Raw genomic sequence first — 22,916 nt, forward strand, 5'->3', positions numbered from 1 at the left:
TGTCACATAAAGTTTGATAGTGTAGACAGCACTTTAGAGATCAAGTTTCATCAATCCTCCATTTTATAGTACTCAAGTGTGATGTTCACAATAAAAGATTTGAATTGAAACTTCACTGTCGGAACAGAAACTAACACTCCACCAACACACTTTATTTTTTTAATTTAAACAAATTGGCTTACAACAAACAAATAAAATGTTTCTGGAATAATAAGGTACTTTTGTAACAAATTAAAACTGCATGGTCTCCCACGAAGTCCATATATCAACAAACATTTAGCTAAGTTTACTAGATATGTGCTTAAAACAATGTATAATGATCCTCCTGTTGTGTTCTTGTTTTATAAATTCAGTCAACAATGAAATAAAATCATCTGCTTTGTTTGTACTTCAGGTAGGTAAAGGCTCTGTAACAATTAACACTAACATTGTAAATGACTTTACTCAAACAATGTGGTCAAGAAAATAAACCTAGACTGATAGTTTGCAAACAAAGATGTTTTGATGGTCAGACTTGGAGGTCAGTCAGTCTGGACAGATAAAATCCAAGTACATTACACTTGAAAATTGTGGTAAGGCTATGATCTATGTTTGAACATGGACTTGGGAGCATCATACTGTACTTGTTTCTAGTGGGTGGTGTATTTATATTGGCCAATTTCATCATTAGAAAACCTGTTTTGAAAATCATGTTCCCACCTCTCAAACTTGCACAAATTTATGTTCCAGTTGATTTATATCGATTGAATGCAGTAGTATAATAAATGTAGCAATTTCAAAATTGAAGTAGTTTTGAGGATTTGTGATGTTTCAATTTTCCTGTATGTCTGGAGAAGCCCGAAGGGAAATTGTAAGATATTAAATGCATTTCAAGAAACTTCAATTTCAAACAGAAGGGAAGAATGATAAGATGTGAAATTGATAAAGAGATCTTAATAAATACATGCTCAAAGTCACAAGTCTTAAGACGCAACAAAACATTTTTTTTTGGTAATAAAAGATCAATTTTATAGATTCTGGCTTAAACTTAATCTAAATCTGATAAAATTTACATTTATTGTCAATAGTTATAGTTGAAAGAAAGAATTCATAACTAAATGCAATAATATAAAAACAAATAAAAAACAATATCTAAAATTAAACCAAAAAAAAAAATACAAAGTGCCTCTAAGTGCTGAACAATCAACAGAAAATGTAAAAAAGATATTTTATTAAAAATAATTATTAAATGTTGAAAATGCAAATTAAAAAGGTGGGATTTTGTTCTGCATTTTGTTAAAATTTAAAAGAAACCTGAAACTTCTAAATCATTAATTTACATACCAGGTGGAGTTTGAGTTTTCAACGGCATGTGCTCTGGTTCTGGAGGACGTTCACCACAGAGGGCAGCAGCCAACGTTGGGTTCTGAGCAATGACAGATGGCACAGTCTGGTCACCAGATGCTGAGTTTTGCTCCTCGGATTCAGGAGCTAAATATTAAGTAAAATATTTCACATTCAACATTTTTCTTTAGATCCATCATTGTAATTGTAATACAAAAAAAGAATAACAGTAATTATACCATGTCACCTAGTATACATTTGCCTCTCTCCACCCAGGTGTACAAAATCAAGACACAACTTTGCGCTGATTACTAGCTGCATTATGGGAGTACTGTATGTTTTCATACATGTTTGATCAAAAAAATGACCGGGGTAATAATGTGCAGCGCATTGAGAGCTTCTTTATATGCGCTATATAAGAGTTATTATAATAATTATTATTTTTCATGAAAATCTGGATTTGTGGGTGGGTTACCGGAGTCAGTAGAATCATGTGAATGGGTATGGTTGTCTTCAAATTATTAGTCCTAAATTTAATTTTAGTTTATTAGTAAAGTAAACAGAGCTATAGTAAAGGATTATTGCACTGTGTGTTCAATATGACAAATATAAGACCTACTGAAGACTAAGAACACTGTACAAAAGAAAAACATATGTTATACATTAATGAAAAGCAATTAAGTTTATTAAGTAATTTCCAAATCAAACAAACTTTACACAAACACACTGCCTTGATTTTATCAAATTAACCAAACAATAGTAATCTGAGGTAGTACAGGTCCCTACTGGGTAGAGTTGTACAGTATACCCTAGGAGTATGTGCCCCTGGGTACAGGACACCCCTGGATGTTGCAATGGAAATGAGTATTAAGATTTCATCCTGAAGGCAAAGGATGAAAGTTTCTAATATTTTTAGATGCTCAATTAGGAACGAGGTATGTTGTTTTCAACTCTGTGATAAAATTAAATTAAGTATAAAATGTTGTTTGTCGTCATAATTCAATTTTTAAATATGAAAGTTAATTGTTTGTGTCAAGTGATATTAAGTGTATGTACATAGTAATTGAGGGTGTAAAGTTTTGATAAAAAATATTACCTTATCAACAGATTCAAATAAACTTAGTGGCTTACCGCTATCAAGCGCCTAGTAGCAATCCTTTAGCGATCAAAATTAATAAAAATCAATGACAAAATAAGTGTAGACATAGAGGTTACGGGATCCCACAAGAGTGCAACAACTTATTGGAACTGTCAACTGTTAAATTACGAGCATAGGAGTGAAGCTCTAATTTGGATCCCTTAACAATGCTACAACTGTGTGCCAAAGAAGTGCTCGGCATTACATGTGAGCGATGGTTCATAAGAGCTACAACAAATTTGAAGTAGAGTATTTGTCGAAACACAGAGCAGAGAATATAATAAGAAATAAAGAGGATGAACAACTTAACAAAACTGCCTGTCAAAATTACAGAGCAGGGCCTAGGAATTAGGCTGAAAATCCACAAGAGGGATTACTGATTGTCACAACACACAGCATAGGGGCTAGGGACAGACCTACAATTACAGACTTAACATGGCCATGTTTATCAATAAATACAGACAATTTAAATGTATACTCAATGGCTTTGAATTCATTTCACTAAATTGCAGACATTTAAATATTATTTCATTCATTGTAACGAAATAAAATCAAGTTAACTTAACTGTATTAATTTTAAATTTATTAAATGTTTACATATTTTTAAACTAGTCTTTGTTTCAACGTTTTGTTAAACAGTTGAAAACTAACTATCAATCCCTTATGAAATCATACATAACTGATTTTAATATGTTTATCGATGAAACCAGGCAATTTTACTATGCTCAATGGCTTTTCATGTAATTAACTAAACTCTAAGTATAATCACTTATGTGAATAAAATCAAATCGGATTAGCTTGACCTATTATCTAACTTGTAACCATAATGAATTTAATAATGTTATCCTTTCCTAAAACACTCATTGTTCTTTGTATAAAGTAAAGGAGACAATACAATAACTATCAAATGTAATCGCTTATTAAATATTTAATGCATGATTGATTTTAGCAAATGAGAATGTCCATTGAAGTACCGTTTTAGTTGAGGGCGTGTGGCGCAGTGTTGGACGTTGGATTACTGAAGAAAGTGAGATCATGGTGTATAAAGTGTGTACCGGTTAGATCAAGACACAACTTTGCACGGATTACTAGCTGAATTATAGGAGTGTTTCCATACGTGTTTGATCCAAAAATCTGCTTTTATATAAATTATGAGTTTATATTATTTTGTAAATTAAATGTTTTGTATATAATTATCTGATCATTCAATGATGAAAATATGACTTTCAGATGGCAGCAAACAAAAGCAAGAATAACATGTTACCACAGACCTCTGAAAAGATTTAAATATGTGCGTTTTTTAATCTATCATGTGGTTTTATAGAGCCTTTAGGCAGCAAAGCACTTGAGAACAGTGCATTATAGTATCATTGTAGATAAATTAATATTATTAATAAGATTATTTGTATTCAATAAAATAAACCTAATATGGTAATAAGATTATTTGTATTCAATAAAATAAACTTAATATGGTAATAAGATTAATTTTGTCATTATCTTGTCTGTACATTGACGTTTCTTAAGTAGAATTTTATTAATACAAATATTCATATCATATTTTCAATATTACAAACTAGTTATTTTGAGCGAAACAAATGGTTTTTTTTTTTGACAATTGTGATAAATAAAAACTTTCAGACTGTATAGTAAACTGAGTCATGTTATGTCTATTGAATAAGAAAAAAGAAATCTTTAAGACACACTAGCAGGGGAGAGAGTATATAACAACTATAGACAATTATGATTTATAGAAAAATGTCATAACAATTATTATCAAATTTTGTCTCCTCATATCAAATCAATATAAAGTAAAGTTAAAAAATAGTTCATAAATTTAGAACTCATGGGTTGTAGTGTTTTGCGCAGAAGCACAAAAATAACTAACTAGCTAACATTAAGTCTTTGAGTGGATGATATTTCAATTACAACCTGGGTGGACCCTATTAAGTAGGCACTTAAGTGAGTGAGTTCTTTTTTACAAAAAATGTAATACAGTAACTACACATTAGATTGTTAAAATGCCAACAGAAAGATATGTATCTAGTTCACTCACTCTGTGAGTGATATTTCAATTACAACCTGGGTGGACCCTGTTAAGTGGCCACTTACGCAAGTAATAATAATTCTAGTTCTTTTTTGAGTATACATTAGATTGTTAAACAGAAAGATGTACGGAAATCTAGTCAAACACATTGCAACGCTAGTTGTATATATCTAGGTTCTAATAGCAAAATGAAAATAAATAAAAACTGTAAAGGTTTATAAAGATTAGGAAGATGCGCATTGGAATGAGGTCAGTAACATCTACTAATTAATGTCAAATCTTCGTTTTCCGACAAACGTCTACAGAAGGAACTAAAAGTGATTAAGGGGCGATCAGATGATGCAAAGTCAGTCTCTGGGGAGCGGTGTTATAATAAACGAAATACTAACAGAGATTATGTACTACAAGGTGATACAGCAGTTTTCCAAAATCACAAGGTATTTGAGTAATCTTAGTCTGGACTTCACCTAGGCTTGGTAAATTTGATTAGTAAGAATGTAGGTGGCGCAGCAGTGGGGCTGAAGTACTTGAAGTATTTTGTCTTGTCACATGGTTGGTGTCATTGAGAAAATTATTTTTTTTTTTCAATTTATTACCTTATTTAGTTCATATTTATTTTTTATTTTGACTGGATTTAAATGAAATAAACTAATAATATATATTAATGTACAACTCACTTAATCATGTATATTTTTTTGTTTGTTTTTTTTTTCTATATTTATGAAAATTGCCAATGATAAGCTAATTCATTCACTATTCTTCTTATGTGGCAAACATACACAAGATGCTCTACATAAACCAAGTCTTATTACAAGTCTTTGGGAGAGGAGTTGTAAATTGTCATTAGAAAAAAATCCTGACATGAGAGGACTTGAACCTTGGTAGCCAAGCATCATAACCACCAAGCCACAACTTCACTCAAAATGTAATTTTATTTTGTTTCCATTTAATTTATGTACAGTAATTACTGATGCATTCTTTGATTACAATCCAGTGAAGATAAAGTGAGTATGATCGGTGGTATTTGACTTACCTGCTGTTGGAGGTGATGTAGCCTGTTCCGTTGGCACAGGTATAGCTTTATCAGGTACTGGTGTGGCCTCAGCAGCTACTACTGGTTGAACAGGATCAACTGGTGGTATAACCTTTGATGCCAATGCTTGCTGTGGCATACCTATAACAACAGTACATAAACTTTACAATCAAATCCACAAAAGAGAAAAAAATTTACAATCAAAATTGTTAAAAAAGTCATAAGAAATGGCACGATAAATTATTAAAAGAAATTTGGTTGGAATAACATGACTTGCCTGTGGGTAAAGGTGGCAAAGCTGCTCCTTGCTGCGCTGCCATGGCCTGGGCATGTTGTCTGGCTCGCATCTCGGCTGCTTTCAGTTGTTCTTGGTGAAACTGCTGACGATCAGCAAGAAGTTGCTGTCGTTGATATTCAAGCTACAAAAATAAATATTATTAGACAACTTAACAAAGCATATTCTTTCTTTTAGCATCACAAAAAAACCAAGATAACTAACAGACACAGTCTGCATTTTAAAGTATTAATTAAGACCCCATTTTACTGAATGAATATAAGTGTATAAATGTAATTCCTTTAATTTAGGGAATATTGTTTGTTTTTGCCATTTGTTGTAAGTAGTGTTTCTTTGTATAAATTTTCCTATTTACTTTTGTATTTGAGGACAACAAATTATGATTTGATTTTTAATTGATTAATAGTAAACTTATTATTATCATCCTTACTGCTTCTCTTTCTTGGTCCATGATTGTTTCGAGTTCTTCAAAATGGCGCAATTTAATTTCTAGTTTCTTCATCTGTGTTTCCACCAAGAAGGCCACTAGACTCTTAATCTTGCGTTCTTCAACTTGTGCTAAATGCTATAATACAAATTTTTGACAATAAATAATCATACATTACAATATAATAAAGTGAACTCTCAGAAAACTGATACTCTTAAGCTCTGTCTACACTATCAAATTAGTTTGACAAAAAAGTGTGATGTGCCCAAATATGGTAGTGATATGCTCAAATATGATAGTGATAAGACACCATCATGTCCATATACAGGTACATCACATTTTTTGTCACGTTTAATGGTGTAGACAGAGCTTTACAAAATCACTTTTGAATATAACTTGTATGCATACCTTGGCTTTGACAGCAGCTGCTGCAAGAGCAGATGCTGCAGCAGTTGAGATATTTCCTTCATCAATCTCTTCTTCAAAGTTCTTCACCTTCTCTGGTTTCTCTGCTGGTTCTTTTTTAACTTCCTCTTCTGCCTTTTCTCCTTCTTCCTTCTCACCTTCTTCCATCTTCTCTTCCTCACCTTCCTTCGTTTCTTCTGATTTCTCTTCCGTTTTTGCTTCTGCTTTGTCTTCCTCTGTATCTGCTTTTTCATCTTTTACTTTCTCAGTCTTTTCAGTTTCTGCTGTATCCATCGCTTCTTCTGATTCCTCTTTGTCTTTTTCTTCCTCTCCTTTTTCTTCCTTCTCCTCTTTCTTTTCATCAGTGTCTTTCTTGTCCTCCTCCGTTTTCTCTTCTTCTTTGTCAGTGGTCTTATTTTTTTCCTCTTCTTTTTCTTTGTTATCTTCCTCCTAATAATCAGAAATGTTTTTAATATTTTTTAATCAGTAACAGCAACATGGAAGAAACTCCATGCTGTTTTCAGTGATGACACACAAGTAAAAGACAAAATAGTCATCAATCAAAAATATCATTTATATTCTTAAAAAAAACACAGCTCCATTACCTTTTTTTCTTCTGTTGTTTCTTCCTTCTTTTCATCTTCTTTCTTCTCCTTGTCTTCTTCCACTCCTTCTGGTGCCGTGCCAGCAATACCGCTTGTCTTCAGCACATATTCTGCATCATTGGTTCCTTTGCTTAGTGCTTCTTTGACACGTTTTACATGGGCATCAACCAACGCTGGAGGAACTTCATCCTTTAACTTTCCAAATTCCTCTGCACAAAAAAATATAAGATATAGATATCTTTAACATTTAAGCTGTTTTTAAAGTTCTATTCCAAAATTGTTTGTCTACCAAACTATCTTCTTTGCTTTCTACCCTTACTCTTTCCACCCTATATTCACCAGCCTGTGCCTCCTTTGTTTTTATTTCTTTTATTCCTGTCCACTCTGGCAGCGCTTGCCTGATTTAACTATCGACTTTGTCCAAGTTCTTTCACTTGCACTAATGAAGGGCTAGTGTTGCCCGAAGGCTCTGCTAACTTTTCTGGTTTTACTTTATCATTTTGATTTAGCTTTTTGCTTATTTTAGTTTGTACCTTCATTGAGATCCAGCCACTGTTACCCACAGCATGGTCATATTTTTCACTAATTTGCCTTTGGATTTATATTATATATATAGATATATAGAAATTACTTTCTTGATGAAATTTAACACATATATTTTGACCTTAGAAATATATATATAATTATTTAATACAAAATCAATGACTTTGTTTCTGTTTAATTTCCCAATTGATTTATTCTATTAAAAATGAACTATTTCAATTATAATTTAAGCTAAACATTCAAATGTGCAAACCACATGCAGGATGAACTTGGCCACAGTGGTTGCTTTTCACTAGTAACTGGTTAGTATTATTTTCAATTCGAAGTCGCAAAAAAGTAGACAATGTTCAATTGAATTCAACTGAGAGCTGGCAATTTACCAATTGATTTTGATCGCAGCGAGAGCGCTCATACTGCATTCTATCATGTGACCCCAGGGCATTATTAATCTGCGGTCAGATTAATGAAATCGGGTCACAAGGGTTACATAAAAACAAAAAAAAAGATTGCCAACTATCCTGTCTATATCTGACCGACTAAAGGTTTATAGTGCATAAGGGTATAAAAACAAAATTTCTCTTTTTTTTATTAAGTTTAGTATTCTTTCACTTTTAAAGTACATAGCATACATGTTATCTTTCAAAATATGTTTGTTTGTGTTAACTGTTATCTAAGCTTAGCATAGCAGCAAATTTGAAGCTAAGCAATACTTTATTTCCCCTGTCCTAACGTAGGTGCACACTTTTTTTTAGAAATGTGTAATCAACAACTGGGGATATTCTATTAAAGACCATGTTTATGACCAAAAACATGTTACACTACATTATTTTATTTGCTCAATATTTCTGAAATTATAAATTATTTTCAGATGTTAATTTTTTTTTTAACCAATACTGTATGGATCACAATGATTTTACAAAAGAAAACACGATTTCCAATCAATGCCAAGCTATCCATACTACATTGTTCAGCGTACTATGAGTTCACTAACATTTCCCCCTATTATTAGTTAAAGCTGATTTTCGCTAAGAGCATGATTACGCTAAAATAACAAAACATCATTTTATAATTAGGATCAATCTTATCGCACAACAGTATATACCCAGTGGAGGTAACAAGTACAAACTTGATTATACCAAAGCTGAACTACAACACATACCTATTAAGAAGTTAATTAACTAATTATCAATGGCGGTACACACAGTAAACGAATGCTTTTAATTAAAACCACTTTGAAAACTTAAGCAGTTTTACTTCACAAGGTAGTCTAGACTTTTCACTAAGTCTCCATCACGGAAAATGTTTCTCTCTGAATGATTTCCTTTACATAATTACTTAGTCACTTAAAATGATATTTTTAGTCACTTTCCTTAAAAGAGTGGCATAGTAAAAACATTTAGCCTGAAGGTTAAGTTACTACTTTAAGCAAGATAGAATTTTATTCTTTGTTAAAATTAAATTTAATTATTTCACATGACTTGATTTAACTGATCATATGGCATAGTGTAATAGGGGTATGTGGGTTATAATGACATTAGGGTGTGTAATAATGCTACTATAGGTAGATCCAAGTGGGGCCCACACAACATGCTTCAAACCATCTCCCATTATTATTAAATTTGAAAAATGTAATTCAAAAGATAGAACATTATGTTTTTTTTTTTTATATATTTATCCAAATTGCCAAGGATAACCATAAGCGAATTCAATCACTATCCTTCTTAAAGGTGGAAATATACACAAGATGCTCTACAAAAACAAAGTCGTATTACAAGTCTTTAGGGGTGGAGTTGTAATTTGTCTTTAGAAAAATTCCTGACATAGGACTCAAACCCAGGACCTTTAGATTGATAGCTAAGCATCATAACCACCAAGCCACAACTCCACTCATTAGGTTTGGCAAGAGAACTCTGTAGGCACTGGAATCTTTTTTAACACTTTTCTTTATCCAGGTAGGCTATGCACAAATGGAAACATACATTCACATAATTTTGACACTCTCTCTCCGTAGTTGAAATCAACATAATATGTAACTATTGCCATGTAGTTATACCAGGATACCTAGTCAATCACAAATCACCACTCACAGAAACCTACATCACCAGGGAAATCCTGCATTACGAAGATCAAGACTCTGGCATATAGTAATAAAACCATACACACCACACACTTCCAAACGAATTATGATTGGATAATGACCGAGCCTTTAAAATTTAAAGTTAAATTAATAGAAATATCGTTATCCAGGTTGTATATCTCTGTATAAACACATTAGTACGTCTGAGAGCATTTGAAACTCCCCTGACTTCGCATAATTATATTGAATGGTTCATTTCCCGAATTCTGTTATCGCGATAAGCAATGCTCGACGACTGCGGCTGAATCTTTAATAATTTTATTAACAGAACTGTTTTCGAATAATAAGAGTAATTGACGGCAACAATTGTACAGTTACAGGTTTGTTGAGGTTTATAACGGTGCAATAGCACGATCAATATGTCGTCGTTCTTAACAAGTTGGCTTTGTCTCACGTCCCATGTCCCAGTCACGTCATCGCAATCCTTGTCCAAGACACAATGGAAATCAATCCATTTAGCGTGGCACCTTTTGTCTATCCTGTTGCATGCCAATAGGGAGAGCATTTCAAGATGTTGGCAAGATTAAGAATTTTTTTTATTGTAAAGCGTTTTTTTTACTCCTACACAATAAAACTACTTCAATAATTTAATACAATTGTAAATAGTAATAGTTTGTAATAGTTATTCCTTGCCACTGCCTTTGTTCCATACATTTTTTATTATTAAACGGCTTTGTTTAAATAAATTTTGTTAAAAAGAGTAGCTAAGTAAAGAAGAGATTTGATAAAATAATTATGGTATTAAGGCCCATTAACACTAGGATAATGATCAATGATAAATAGATAATGCATTTTTAATACATAAAACAAAAGAAATCTAACAAGTTTTCATCCTATAACTATAAGATAACAATCCATGCTTCCTTTGATGAAAATGATATTTTCACACGTCCAATCAAATGACGTCATGATGAGTAAGAGCAATAATATCGTGACAATACAACGATTTAAATCTTTTTATTAATCATGACGTCATTTGATTGGGTTTTAAAAAATATTATTTTTATCAAAGACAGCATAATGATTATCCTATAGTTCTAGAACGAAAACCTTTCTAATTTCCTTTGTTTTATGTAAAAAAAAGTGCATGCTTATCTATTTATCGTCGATCGTAATCGTCCTTGTGTAAATGGGCCTTTAATTATCTCAAATAAAGTACCATGTAGTACATCCGTACATAACATTACTTACCTATAGCTGCTTTGGCTGCCGCTGCAGCAATACGTGGGTCTACGGCTGAAGCAAGGAAAGCGACTGTGCTCATTACAGGGTTGCCACTCTGACTGAAAGGTATTGGTTGGTAAGCCATTGGACCTGTCATAAAAAATTAAAAAATAGATCATTATAACATATCTTTCTTGCTAAACATGATCTAAAAATGGATTGTTTCATTCAATCTTTTATATCGGAATCTCTCGTCCGATCCTATCCTTACACATTTGATAAGGAGCTCAGAGGTGGTCATGGAATATACAATGGTGTTCGAGACACGGTCTCTTCGTTTAATGCCAACTGGTCCATAGAAAGTAAAATTACGAATAAATTAACAAAAAAATAAACTGTGCTGATTAATTACTACAAGACGATGCGCTCTCATGTCACGATGGCATTCCACCTGGGGAGCATCTTTGACTTATTTAGGACATTGTCTATAATCGTTGAGACTAAAACATTTTTACTTGAATTGAGTCTACACAGGCCAATGCATAATTATAGATACAGTAAATAGTAAACTAGACTGCTACTAATTCTCATCTCAGGATGGCATTCCACCCGGAAAGCATCTTTTACTTATATAAGACGTTGTTTATAATCATGGGAGACACATCAGGCCATAAAAAGAAGGAATTCTACATTCCGTAAACATGAGGCTGGCACTACAATGTCGAGGCCTTTGCAACAACATTCTTAACCCATTATTGTAGCATACCCGGAGAGATCGCAAGGTGCCCGGATTGAAGTTATATACATAACAATATTTGTATTGTAGATGGAGAAGTATCTTATATATTTAAGCTTAGAGTTTGCGAATTTTCATTTTTCTTTTTCTGTTTGTATGTTTGTTGATGATGAAATTTCCGAAATAAAAGAAATTGATTGATTGATAATATGGTTAGGGTCTGTGTTTGTGAGCATGTGCAGATGATGTTACATTATTCTAATACCTAGTCAAAGTGCCTAATTACACTAAAATAACATTTATTCTTTCAGTTGCTAAGAAAGTATCCAGTTATGAATTATCGGTAGAATGTGAATTAAATATGAAAATTCCAAATAGTGTTATATAAGGTTCATTTCCTGTAGTAGATGACAGCCAGTGGTTTCACTTTCAAAGTTAACAAGTTATCGCTATAAGCTATCAATGACATAGATAAAGGAGCCAATGCTTTAATCCACAAAAGTCTTAGGTATGATATATTGTCACATTTTTACAGTCATACCATTAAAAAAAAAGTAAATTCACTGCCTACAATTTCCATGATAAATTAAATAAGGTAAAGACCATTAAATTACATATTTTTATTTAAGGCTGCCAGAAATAATCTTTTACATTGTTAATTAGTTTTGTCTTATCGGTATATATACTGCAATTGTTTAAAGATATATTGCCCCTCTAAAAAAATAATTTTTTTGTTGAATATGTCATTTTGACGTTCCATAATAGTTATTCACTTTCAAAAAAGTTGGATCAAAAAAAAATTATTTACCTGAAAAACTGTAATTTAAAGCAAAAATAGTGAAATTGACTGGAATAAATGGGTTTTTGGTTGGATTTAACCGTAAATTTGTTGTCTTTTTATAAGTGAAAACATTTTTTTTCTACATTTTTTTTTTTCTACGGAAATGATTCACTTTTTCATGTTTCGATAATAAAAAGGTTACATTTATTTCTCTAAGTATTTAGTGAAAGACTAAACATTTATTTACTGTCTGTTAAAATAGTAAAAGTAAATTTATGTTCAATAAAATAAAAATAATACATTCTTGGAATTTTCCTATTTAACAGTGGTCTCAACTTTGAAAAATTGAAATAGGAAAAAACTAAGAATTTATGAAAGCATGCTCAAACAGAGGGTGCTATACAAATAAAAATATACATCCATATATATATACATATAGGCTGATTAGAAGATAGGCATGGCAAAAAGATAAAATGGGTGAAGGCAATGCATTTGTTGCCTTAGCAAACAAACTAAAACCTAGTAGTAGAGCAGAAATAAAAGGATTGTGGGTTGCCCCAACCAAGATTCGAACCCGGAACCTTCTGACCACAGAGGCTTTCATGGTATTGTTCAAACTCAATTGGATAGCTCTTTAACACACTCGATTGGATAGCTCTTTAACACTCTCGGTGAACAGCACTAGTCCCTCAATTGTACGCACACGCACCAGAGGTCAAATTGATACGCCCTCATCATTTCAGTATTTTTATTCACGAAGCGGGATCTCCGAAAAGAGATACTTTTATATATATAAATACATCAGGCACAGAACAATGTATACAATATTATGAAAATATAATATATATCACTATATTCTTACCAAGAGCACTTGCTCCATCTTCTAGGAAAGGATCTTCAATGGGAAGACGTAGGAAATGCAGGATGCACTCATCTTGTGTCCTGCTTCCTATGTGATCTGCTACTTTATTCCAATTATCCTTGTACATTTCCAAGGCTTCTAGCAGTAACAGAGTTTCTTGGTCAGTCCATTCTTTGGAAACAGCCGCAGCTGCCTTTCCCTACAAAAAAAGTCAACAATTGAATTGAACTGAAATATTTATACTGGGTAACCTCTTCAGTCAAAGACTGGTCTCCCAGAGGGCCCAGTTATGATCAGTGACTGATGTGCCGGCTGTGAAGTACTATTACATCGGGGTAACCCCCTACTCGTCTCGAAGGATGTACTAGCTGGTTCTTCAAAGTGCACATGAGCTAGATGTGTAGACTGGACCTACGGTTTATAGTTCTTAGAGAAAACTACAAAAACCATGCAGCGAGTGAGCCTTGAACCTTTGCCGATGTTATGGCTACGTAATTATGGTTCCACTGTGTTATCCGCTCGGCCACTCACTCGCAATCATGTCAACCAGTTAATCGCAGCAATTAGATAGTCACACTTAAAATATGGCAGACAAAAGAAAATGTGTAAAGCTCCAATTGAATCCTTTCCAGGGTATCAAAGGCATAGAAGTTTTGCATGATCTGTTCCACCATTTAAAAATATGTTATCCTCTAGCAATTTACATACTGTATGATAAAGACTTCATATTCTTTGTTCATACTAAGTTTGATTGTTTATGAACTATGATTGTCAAACCTAAATCAATTGTTGGTGATCTGTCTACACTATCAAAAAAGTGTGATGTATATGGGCACATCAAATTTTTTTGTCACATAAAGTTTGATAGTGTAGACAGCGCTTTAGTTTGTTTATTTCGACAAGGAAACATTAAAAATGTATTTCAAAATATTTGATTTAGTTCAGTGAATTGAGGATAAATCAAGATCATTTAGAATGCACACACACAACTATGTATGTAGTAATGTGAACCAGTCAATAATGTTACCTTTGCTCCCTGGCTTTTTTTGATAGCATACATATCAGTTTTCAATCCCAATGTTTGTAGATCTATGCTGTTTTTACCATTAGGATCACCATCCTTCTTGTTGTCTTTCAACTGTAACACTTGCTCAGCTGCTGACTGCTAAAACACAAGTAAAAGAATACTCCATTGTAAATATTTGTTATCAAGTCATTGTCAATACTGTGTTATGCATAGGCTAACACTCAGTACAGAAAGTCAATTTACTAAAGTGGGGGTCATTTCTAGCCTTAAGGATCCTTATGTTTTAATACCATTTCAGGTCAAGGTTTTAAGTTGAGCTAAATTTGTCATTTAAAATGTCTTGTAAAAAAAACTATTATTGCTTGATTTTAGTATAGTTTCAAGTCATTTTCAACTGTATGCTGTGTTATGTATAGGCTAAAAGGTACAGACAGTAAATTAACTAAAGTGGGGGATCAGTTCTAGTCTTTATATTAGGATCATTATGTTTTATTACCATTTAAGCCCAAGCTAAGGTTGAGTTAATTTAATTCAAATTAAATATATAGCTACCTGATGATTTCTATTTGATGGCTGCATGGGTTGGATACCAGATGGTGTGTCAGCAAAGATGTTGAAATGAGGCGTTGGTGAAGGCCCCATAGGGGTAGGCCTGTTCTCAGAATCAACCTGGTAGTTGATTAACCCCCACTGTTCTAGAAAAGCGTGAACCCTAAATACAAAAAAATAATAAACTATTAACAGGTGATTTAGTGATATTTCAAGAGTTTTTCTCATCATTCGACACTTGGCAAGGTGCGACACAGACAATACGTGACAATGATGAGATATATCCTGAAATCTGCTTAAAAAGAGTTATTACCTTTACCGCAAAATGTTTTAATGCTTAAGCTCTGTCACACTATGAAACTTTATGTGACAAAATGTGATGTGCCCATATATGGACATGATTAAGCATATCACTGCCATTTTTAGGCACATCACACTTTTGTCAAGTTAGTTTGATTGTGTAGACAGAGCTTTACATTGCATTGAAGAACTACCTACTCTCAATATTTTCACAATTTTTATCTTGAAAGATGTATAACTTAGGTAAAGTCCAGAAAGACAGTCCTATGTATATATGCTGGATAGACACAATGCGGTTTTGTAACAGTATATTGTATGCACGTAAAAGTAAAATTATCATAAGAGTTTCTTTGAATGTACACTATATATTTATTAGGATAGGAGGTGCCCGAGTGTGGAATGACCAAGAGACAACTGAGGTTGATCAGGATATTATTATTATTATCCTGTTTTAGGGCGTGTGGCACAGTGTTTTGGACGTTGGATTACTGATCATAGTTTAAATCCAACTCTTGCCGCATTGCTTGTATCCTTAGACAAAACACTTTACTTACATTTGCCTCTCTCCACCCAGATGTATAAAATGGGTACCCGGTTAGATCAAGACACAACTTTGCGCTATTATTATGGAAGTATGTTTCCATACGTGTTTCATTAAAAAAGTGACCGGGGTAAATAATGTGCAGCGCATTGAGAGCTTGCTTATATGCGCTATATAAGAATAAACTATTATTATATATCCATCCTGGAAAATGTCCTCTTTGTTGGTGTATACCTTTACTCTTACCTCATAATAGCACACACATCACCAGCTAAGTTTCTTCTACATGCTGTGAATGTTAAATAATCTTGTGGGTTCAGACGATATGTATCAACCATAAAGTTCCGGTAAGCTAGAAACCTGTCAATATAAACAAACAATTAAGAAATTATTTCATAACGGGCAGAAATTATTAATTACGATATAAAATTTACTCTTTACTTTTCACAGCATAAGCCGGCCTACACGTAAAAGCTGCTCCTGGGCCTACTAAAGAGGTGATCCAGATCTATATCTGGCCCAGGGCTGTCCTAACTTTATGGAGTGTTTAAAGTTACCGATTGGCGACCTAGGGCCGGCCTAAATCGTAAGTGTAAATGGGGTCTTAGATAACACAGTATTAAAAAAATCTTGACTCACGTTTCAGGTGTTTTTGATTTGTTTTTAGCATTAAAGAACTCTGGTAAAGCTCTCCTTTCAATGGCGTGTAAACTGTTGTAATCAAACCAAGCCGCGTAGCTAGGCACGATGATGTGGAAGGTCTGCTCTGTCACATTATCAAGGATCTCTGGCAGAACCAGCTTCTGAGGTTCTTCCACAATGGCCGATTGATTACTCTTGCTTTCTTCAGCCTGGAATAAATCAAAGAAACATAAATTTACTGATGGCTTTGGCTTAAATTCACCATTTTTCAACTCCTGTGCGAACAAGGCTTTAGTTTTTCAAGTATTGCATTTCTTACCGGAGCCTCAGGTTCTTTCTCCTTAGTCTCATCCAGGTCCGCAATGACGCCAGTTCTGATTGGATTGTTTTCTGTGTCTTTTGTAAACTTGGTAGTAGGAACTATTAGTAAATAAAATGTAGTATTATAATTATAAACTGTGGTCGTATTCACCAAACACTTAAATGAGATATATTATTTCTCTTAAGTGAGATATATTAATTCTCTTAAGTGAGATATATTAATTCTCTTAAGTGAGATATATTATTTCTCATAAGTGGTATTCATTTAGAAAGGCGAGTATTAAAATTTATGGATTTACTTCATTAAGTTTCAACTTTTATGCATAAGAACTGCAGAATATGAAAATAATTTTAATCTTATGTTATTGCTTACACACCTGTTTTTGGAAGGATGACCTCTTCAACGTTCGGAACTGGAGATGGGTCATCCATGTCTTTCGACAAATCCTCCTCCGCCTCATCCTTCGTGGGTTTCTTTTTTTGTGTTGACCCTGGAGCACGCCCTCTGTAAATATAAACAATAATCAAATTAAAGCAATATTCTTCTTTTTCTAAATCTGACTACTTTAATTTTTTACAAAAATATAAATATTTGAACTTTTTAAAATTAGGTTATTGTATATTGTGTTAAATCAATATGTATAGTAATGTATTACGATTAGTAGATAGAACAGAACGTTTGTAATGCTAGCTATATTAACATAAGACGCCAAAATTATAATATCAATGTGTAAGTGCCACAGTTAACATCAAACAAAAACCATTATTAATGGTAGGCTCACATGTTATAGACTACATATGCAGAACCTTCAACAGAAGTACAGTTTTACAAGATTAATTTTAAATCTAAGCACCACAGTAGTTCACCACCACAAACCTAAAGCTCTGTCTACACTATTAAACTTTTTTGAGAAAAAAAGTGTGATGTGCCCAAATATAGTAGTGATGTGCCCAAATATGGTAGTGATATGCCCAAATATGGTAGTGATATGATATCATCATGTCCATATATGGGCACATCATATTGTTTTGTCGCATAAAGTTTGATAGTGTAGACAGAGCTTTAGAAAATGCCATAAAGGGAGTGGACATTCATCTAGGTCAACATACTATATAAGTGTGTCATGTAATAAAGTCATTGATTATGCATTTAAACTACACATTAACTAGTGGTGTGATTGATTTGTGTCATTCTAGTGTACAGTGTATGGAAGGTAAAGGGTAATGAAAGATTAACATTGATAGGTGCACACAAAATAACAGATATTATAACAAGTGTTTCTAAAAAAACTAACCTTTTTAAAAGTGATGCACAAATATTGTTTAGTGACCTAAAAGGAAAATGATTAATAAAAAACTAAGTTTACCTTATAAACAAAACATGACAACTAAAGCCTTGTCTACATCATCAAACTTTAAAAAATGTGCTGTGCCCATAATGGACATGGTGATGTCATATAACTACCATGTTTGGGCATATCACTACCATATTTGGGCACATCACACTTTTTTGTCACATAAAGTTTGATAGTGTAGACAGAGCTGAACAAAAACATATTACAAATTAGTTACAAGAAGTGGTTAAATACAGTGATCCCTTATTCGGATCCAGTTATACACTCCATGAGCTCAACTAAAACTCCACAATTAATATTAGGGACTTTACGAAACACGACGGTTAGGGGAGGACGATGAATATCCTGTATTCGCTAGAGCGTAAAATAATATACAGTCAACATAGTCGTTTTATTAGTTATGCACACTTGCGCAAGGACGTAAACAGGAAAATGGCAACTTTATCGTTCTCAAAAAGTTAAGACGACGGAATTTCACGCTAAGTTCCGCCCACTTTGTTAAAGCTCATGCATAAATTATTCATGAGCACCGTCCTATGGCTTCCCGTCATGTTTCGTAAAGTCCCTATTGTCAGTCGAAGACCCCAACAGAGAATGTATTACATCAACTTTTATTTATGTTAAGCTCTGTCTACACTATCAATATCAAACTAGTTGGACAAAAAAAGTGTAATGTGCCCAAATATGGCAGTGATATGCTAAAATAGGGTAGTGATATGACCTCATCGTGTCCATATATGGGCACATCACATTTTTTTGTCACATAAAGTTTAATAGTGTAGACAGAGCTTAATGAAGACATTAAAACACAATTCATCACCAGAATTTTTACATTATCTAACATGTTAATTGTGAAATGAAATGTTAAAACATAAATTGTTAGTTCGGTGCTAAATTAAGGTGTTCTTATTAAAATATGACAGAGGTGTTGTATTGACAAAACCTTATAGATTATAAATTATATATTTAAAAAGTTCTTGAATCTTAATTATGATATTTTATGTTATCAAAAACACTTTTAATTTCTTGATATGATACTTACGGCTTCTTTTTCTTGTTCTTGGTATCAGGTGGAGGCGAGGGCGATCTTCGCCTCTTCTTCGCAGCTGGACCTCGTTTGTCTTTCTTATCTACTTCTGGACTATGAGCGGGCTATAGAAATGAAAGTAATCAAATAAAACGTTTATCTAACATGGATACTTAAATTTAATCGATTGACAGTATTTTTGTGTTATTATTAGTAAAATGTCTTAAGCTCTGTCTACTTTATGTGACAAAAAATGTCATGTGCCCATATATGGACACGGTGATGTCATATCACTACCATATGTGTGCATACCACTTCCATATTTAGCAAATCATATTTTTTTGTCACATAAAGTTTCATAGTGTAGACAGAGCTTTATATTCCAGTTGGGAGTCCAATAGGCTAGAAAAAAGAAAATCAACGCAGCGTTACCTCATCAACTGTTTGTTGTTTCAGTTGGATAGCTTTGCGTCGTGTTCGTCTCACATCTGAATATGGGTTTCCTTCATCCTACAAATAAAATATCAATTTAATAAGTGTACGACCGACAAAGTGGTGGATGACGCCCAATGAAAAAAAAGGATGGATCTTGTACAAGATTATGATAATATAGTTGTTTATATTTATTTATAATTGTTTTGCTTTTTTTTTCATATCGATTGGTGCATATCCGTGCAGAGCGTCGTGGAAATGAAACATTGACGTTTGATTTGATTTCCTAGAGCCAAACCGGGACCGTGCCGGAACAGGTGTGAAAGATCCTTTATGGTTTAAATACAAAATTTATCAATTATTAATATTTTTTTTAATAGAGAAATAATCAAAATGAAATTTACATCAAATAAAACTTCATAATCTTCTTCATTCATCCATTCATTAAAATCTTCCAAGTGTAAAATCCAATTTGCATTCACCTAAAAAAATAAAATGGATTTCTTTTATGGAAGTCTTGGGTTATAAACATTCAAATACAGGGGAACCGGATCTAACTGGACACAGTCAAGACCATGCTAGGTGTAATAAATGTGGGGGGAAAAACTGTGTCTTTCGGCGTAACTGGGCTGAAATGTGCACTCCTCAATACATTCAGTGCAACTACTCTCATCTCCACTAAAGGTCCCTTTTTTTGTTAAGCAAACGGCACTAATTCATCTGCCCACAAAAGAGCTAAGATGGACCAGTACACCGGAGTATTGCCCTAATCAAGGGTCCTGGGTTCAAGTCCCGTCACATGTCAGGATTTTTTCTAAGGACCAAATTACAACTCCACTCCCAAAGACTTGTAATAAGACTTTGTTTATGTAGAGCATCTTGTGTATATGTTTGTATTGTGAACCTCTGAGGGTCTCTAATGATCAGCAATTGCTGGATGGATCACCCTTATTAAATATGGTAAGTAAAAAAAAAAAAAAAAAAAAAAAAAAAACTTTAAAAAAATGCACTGGGTTCTTTAAAGTGTACAATGAACCTCTAGTTTAAATCCTTATCTGAAAAAACTTGTTCTACCACTAGATTTATGGGAAGACTATTAAACAGGTTACGATATTTGGAGCTTTATCTTCTATACTGTTGTATACAGTATTATTATGTTCTTTTAATTGTTTGTGATATAATTGGGTATGTAAAAAGAATAGCAAAACTAAATAAATGTTCATACCTCCCATTTATCAGGATGAGGAGGTTCAGGTTCTGGGTGATGACCTGCGACCTCCGACACCGGTATCCATGTGTCATAGCTATCAGGATAGTAAATCCAGTGAACAAGTGAGCTACGGTCTCTTCTTAAAATTGGACGCAAATATTCCTCTGAAAAAATATTAAAGGACAGCATATTAGGGATGTACATATGATATCCCAACAATTGAAAGAAAGATTTTCATACAGTACACAATATGTGACATTTTTAGGGCAGTAGGGCTGTTTTCAAGTGATGTCCATATTCTTATGCAAATTGTCTGTGGTCGCTACTGTCCAGCTATTTTGTAATAAGCAGGAATTACCTGAGGCTAGAAAATGAAGTATGGTTCGCACGCAACGGAACAACGCAAGTGAGTTTGCAAATCACAAGCGACATTCAGCATGATATATAGCGTGGTGTGTGGTACACTTACTTAAAAAAAACTTACCCTCAGATATACTTGAAGGTGGCGGATATACAATGTGTGATGCATCTTCCAAATCATCTGTTATGGTACCCTAAAATTTAAAAAAACAGGTAAAAATTTAGACCATAAAATAAAACACGGAGGAAAACGGCGAGTGGCCGAGCGATTAAGACAGTGGGACCGTAATTACATAGCCATAACATCGGCAAGGGTTTGAGGCTCACTTACTACATGGTTCTGGAGGTAGAAAGAGTCTTGGATAAGGACTATACCGTAGGTCCAGTGTACACATCTAGCTCATGTGCACTTTAAAGAACCTAGCACATCTTTCGAGACGAGTAGGGGTGTACCCCGGTGTACTAGTACATCACAGCCACTGATCATAACTGGGCCCTCTGGGTCAATTTAATTAAATTCAACCATTATACTCAAATGAGGTTCTGCACAGTGTAGGAAGATGATGACATGAACATAACAAGCACACCCCCATTTAACAAAAGCTTATACGATCACATACCTGATGTCGTTTAATGATTTCTTTAAGTTTGACACTGAGTTTGTTGTCGATGTCCTCTTGCAAGTAGATACAAGGATGCACCCAGCACTTGTTCTGAACAAGAGTCTTCTCGATGTTCATGAACATCTCAACGTTGCGATCCATTCTGGATGGCGACTGGAAATCAAAACGTCTCCTACAATGGCATACACAACAATATTATAAACAATTATGAATTAAGAAAGACCATACACACGTTTTATATAAATACATTTTATGTAATAATGATATTCAGCTTAAAGTGGGTATGAGGCTAGTTCTAGTTGTCCCATGACCTAAAGGATCGTAGGGACCTGGCAGATGAGATACAGTAGGTACTGTAGTAGCACTTATCATGATACGATACACATAAGCCATATCTCCCAGTGGTGCCTCTCTGGGCTGGCAGGGTTTTTTGCTGGATGGTCATCGTTGGTTCGCCTGAACCGATGCCTTTGGTTTTTAGTACCAACTAGGTGTCCAACCACCCTACACCCCATACTCCTAAAGGAGTTGATGTGGGTACCGGTTTAGTCGCCGTTGTGTGACAGTGGCTGTGTGTGTGGACCTAGTACACAGGGGTAACCCCCTACTTGTCTGTACTAAACTGTAGGTTCTTTAAAGTGCACATGGGCTAGCTGTGTACACTGGACCTACAGTTTATAGTCCTTATACAAGAAGACTTGTTCTACCACCAGAACCATGGAGCGAGTGAGCTTCAAACCCTTGCCGATAGTATGGCTTATAATTACGGTTCCACTGTCTTAACCGCTCATCCACTCACTTGCTGGATAAGAGGCAGTTGATGACAAATGAGACCTGTGTATAACTTACCATCCTTGTTCACTTTTGAACTTGTACACGGCATACAAGATGTGACATAGCGCACCATTAGGTTTGTGATCCTGAAAACACTTCATCTGAAACATTTTTAAAATCAATATTTGTTTGGTAAATACTTACAAATGTCTGCCTTTTCAGAATGCATTTTACATTACATTACTTAGTTTAAAGAAAGGTT

General features: G+C 33.8%; 1 protein-coding gene across 7 annotated transcripts in view; it reads right to left on the reverse strand.

The window, feature by feature from the left end:
- LOC144847957 (SWI/SNF complex subunit SMARCC2-like) overlaps window positions 1–22,916 on the reverse strand; it is a 46,684-nt gene that overhangs the window by 22,410 nt on the left and 1,358 nt on the right. For 4 of the 7 annotated variants that reach the window (XM_078704603.1, XM_078704585.1, XM_078704628.1 and 1 more), the window contains exons 3-24: window positions 22,730–22,815; window positions 21,878–22,052; window positions 21,382–21,451; window positions 20,913–21,061; window positions 20,092–20,169; window positions 19,688–19,765; window positions 19,271–19,380; window positions 18,169–18,204; window positions 17,251–17,378; window positions 16,872–16,972; window positions 16,550–16,761; window positions 16,157–16,270; window positions 15,073–15,232; window positions 14,521–14,658; window positions 13,494–13,692; window positions 11,142–11,264; window positions 7,271–7,479; window positions 6,669–7,115; window positions 6,264–6,398; window positions 5,816–5,957; window positions 5,539–5,679; window positions 1,324–1,470 (exon numbers count right to left, since the gene is read on the reverse strand). In XM_078704603.1, coding sequence (XP_078560729.1) covers window positions 1,324–1,470; window positions 5,539–5,679; window positions 5,816–5,957; window positions 6,264–6,398; window positions 6,669–7,115; window positions 7,271–7,479; window positions 11,142–11,264; window positions 13,494–13,692; window positions 14,521–14,658; window positions 15,073–15,232; window positions 16,157–16,270; window positions 16,550–16,761; window positions 16,872–16,972; window positions 17,251–17,378; window positions 18,169–18,204; window positions 19,271–19,380; window positions 19,688–19,765; window positions 20,092–20,169; window positions 20,913–21,061; window positions 21,382–21,451; window positions 21,878–22,052; window positions 22,730–22,815 — 3,178 coding nt within the window. The remainder of the gene's footprint in view (window positions 1–1,323; window positions 1,471–5,538; window positions 5,680–5,815; window positions 5,958–6,263; window positions 6,399–6,668; window positions 7,116–7,270; window positions 7,480–11,141; window positions 11,265–13,493; window positions 13,693–14,520; window positions 14,659–15,072; window positions 15,233–16,156; window positions 16,271–16,549; window positions 16,762–16,871; window positions 16,973–17,250; window positions 17,379–18,168; window positions 18,205–19,270; window positions 19,381–19,687; window positions 19,766–20,091; window positions 20,170–20,912; window positions 21,062–21,381; window positions 21,452–21,877; window positions 22,053–22,729; window positions 22,816–22,916) is intronic. The other 3 variants (XM_078704593.1, XM_078704620.1, XM_078704612.1) reach the window with 3 other exon arrangements.

This window comes from Antedon bifida, chromosome 1 (assembly GCF_963402885.1).
Source record: "Antedon bifida chromosome 1, ecAntBifi1.1, whole genome shotgun sequence".
NCBI lineage: Eukaryota > Metazoa > Echinodermata > Crinoidea > Comatulida > Antedonidae > Antedon > Antedon bifida.